Source organism: Rhinopithecus bieti, unplaced genomic scaffold (genome assembly GCF_001698545.2).
Source record: "Rhinopithecus bieti isolate Rb0 unplaced genomic scaffold, ASM169854v2 scaffold_60548, whole genome shotgun sequence".
Taxonomy (NCBI): domain Eukaryota; kingdom Metazoa; phylum Chordata; class Mammalia; order Primates; family Cercopithecidae; genus Rhinopithecus; species Rhinopithecus bieti.
Genome location: NW_016822876.1, coordinates 1 through 2,232, shown reverse-complemented (window position 1 = coordinate 2,232; position 2,232 = coordinate 1). Strand labels below are relative to the sequence as shown.

General features: G+C 58.3%; 1 protein-coding gene across 1 annotated transcript; it reads right to left on the bottom strand.

Moving 5' to 3' along the window:
- Positions 1-7: 7 nt before the first annotated feature.
- On the bottom strand, positions 8-1,001 carry LOC108521337 (delphilin-like; the record flags this gene model as incomplete). Its single annotated transcript, XM_017861151.1, has 2 exons — positions 8-142; positions 646-1,001. Coding segments are annotated over 2 exons (491 nt in total), but the record flags the coding sequence as incomplete, so codon positions are not given.
- Positions 1,002-2,232: the final 1,231 nt, after the last annotated feature.

Below are 2,232 nucleotides of genomic sequence, written 5' to 3'. Positions count from 1 at the left end.
GGGGGGCTGAGTGGGGTGGGGGGATGTGGTCAGAGATGGAGGAGTAGGTCAGGGAGCTGCCTTCTTCACTGCTGCTGACGCAGTCGCTGGCGCTGCTCCGCTCATTGGTTACGAAGCTGCCCTGGTCATCATGGAAGCTCATCTGGTGGTGGGGAGAGAGGCAAGGGGAGGGTGAGGCTGGGCCCAGAGAGACTAGAGCAGGTGCACAGTGAAGGATCATGGGATAGCCTGGGAAAAGGATAGGGCCGTCTCACGGGTTAGCCTCAGCCTGTGAGGGGGACAGCCTGGGATAAAGATAGGACTGCCTCACCGGTTAGCCTCAGGCTATGAGGGGCATAGCCTGGGCTAAGGATAGGACCCTCTCATGGGTTAGCCTCAGGCTGTGGGTGGGATAGCCTGAGCTAAGGAATGGGCTAACCTGGGACAGTGAATACGGGCTAACCTCAGACAAGGAGCATGATAACCTCAAACAGGAGATAGGGTAACCTGGGGCAAGGGGTGGGATAGCTTGAGCCAGGGAGTGGGATAGCCTGGGGAAGATCCCAAGGGCAGCAGGCCCCTTGCAGGAGCCCAGGAACACTATTGCTTTGCAGACTACCACACCTCGCCTCCCCCGCCTCCCTCCACACCTGCTTGCATGCCCACCTCCTCGTAGTCATTCTCGGGGGTCAGGAAATCATCCACGATGGTGACCCGGGGGCCCAACTGCTCGCTCAGCACGTCCAGGAAGCGGTCAGTATCACGGCTTCGCACAGGGTGGGAGAAGGTGAAGAGCTTCCTGCGGCTGGGCGGGCGGGCGGGGTCCGGACTTGGGGGGCTGTCAGGGCAGATGGGCCCGGGGCCTGGCTGTGGGGAGGGCGCCCTGCTGCTGTCCAGGCTGGCGTAGGGGTGGGACTCAGAGCTGCTGGGGGAGGCCAGGCCCCCCGAACACAGCGGGTGGTAGCAGGGGGAGGGCAAGAGTCGCTCGCTGGGCCACGAGACGCCGGACAGGGTCCTGGGCCCTGGAGGGGGGATGGAGTATGAGGATCCTTCTTCAGCCAGCACCGGGGTTCCAGGTGTAAGCTGGAGAGAGGGCCCTAGGGCAGGCTCGCTCTGTGTCCCGGGCCACTCCCCTTTCCCTCTCTGGGCACAGTGCAGGAAGACCCTGGGCGGCCCTGCCTTCCAAGCATGACCAAAGGCCAAGCAGGAGCATTGTTCAGCCTCAGGACAGGCTGGATGCCAGCTCACCTTGGAATGGTCACCAGGGGTCCCAGCTGGGAGCCACTGAACACCACTAACTCAAAGGGTGGAGGGGCTTCTCTAGAGCCCAGACCCAGAGTCACGGGGTGTCTCACACGCCCAGCAAGCCCTGAGATCACAGGAGGATCTCCCAGGGGTCCTGCCTTCTAAGCTGCAGAGCAACTGTCTTCCCAGCTGTGCCATTCACAGGACAACGCGTACACTCGATAGTTTATCCAATAACCACTTGCTCACTTGGGGACTTCTTCAGAAACAGACATCTGCCAACATTTGCCTTCTTTCTTTCTTTTCTTTTCTTTTTTTTTTTTTGGAGACAGATTCTCGCTGTTGCCCAGGCTGGAGTGCAGTGGTGCAATCTCAGCTCACTGCAGACTCCGCCTCTCGGGTTCAAGAGATTCTCCCGCCTCAGCCTCCTGAGTAGCTGGGACTATAGGCGTGTGCCACCATGCCCGGCGAATTTTTTTGTATTTTTTGTACAGACAGGGTTTCACCGTGTTAGCCAGGATGGTCTCAATCTCCTGACCTCGTGATCCACCTGCCTCAGCCTCCCAAAGTGTTGGGATTACAGGTGTGAGCCACCACATCTGGCCTCTTTTTCTTTTTTAAGATAGGGTCTTGCTCTGTTGCTTACAGGCTAGAGTGCAGTGGCTCGATCACAGCTCACTGCAGCCTTGAACTCCTGGGCTCAAGTGATCCTCCCGGCTCAGCCTCTTGAGGAGTTAGGACTACAGGCATATGCAACCATACCCAGCTAATTTTGTATTTTTGTTTTTGTAGACATGGGGTCTCACTATGTTGCCAGGCTGGTCTCAAACTCCTGGGCTCAATCGATCCTCCTGCCTTGGCCTCCCAAAGTGCTGGGATTACAGGCACGACCCACGGTACCCAGGCTACTTTCTTTTTTTTTTTTTTGAGGCGGAGTCTCGCTCTGTCGCCCAGGCTGGAGTGCAGTGGCCGGATCTCAGCTCACTGCAAGCTCCGCCTCCCGGGTTC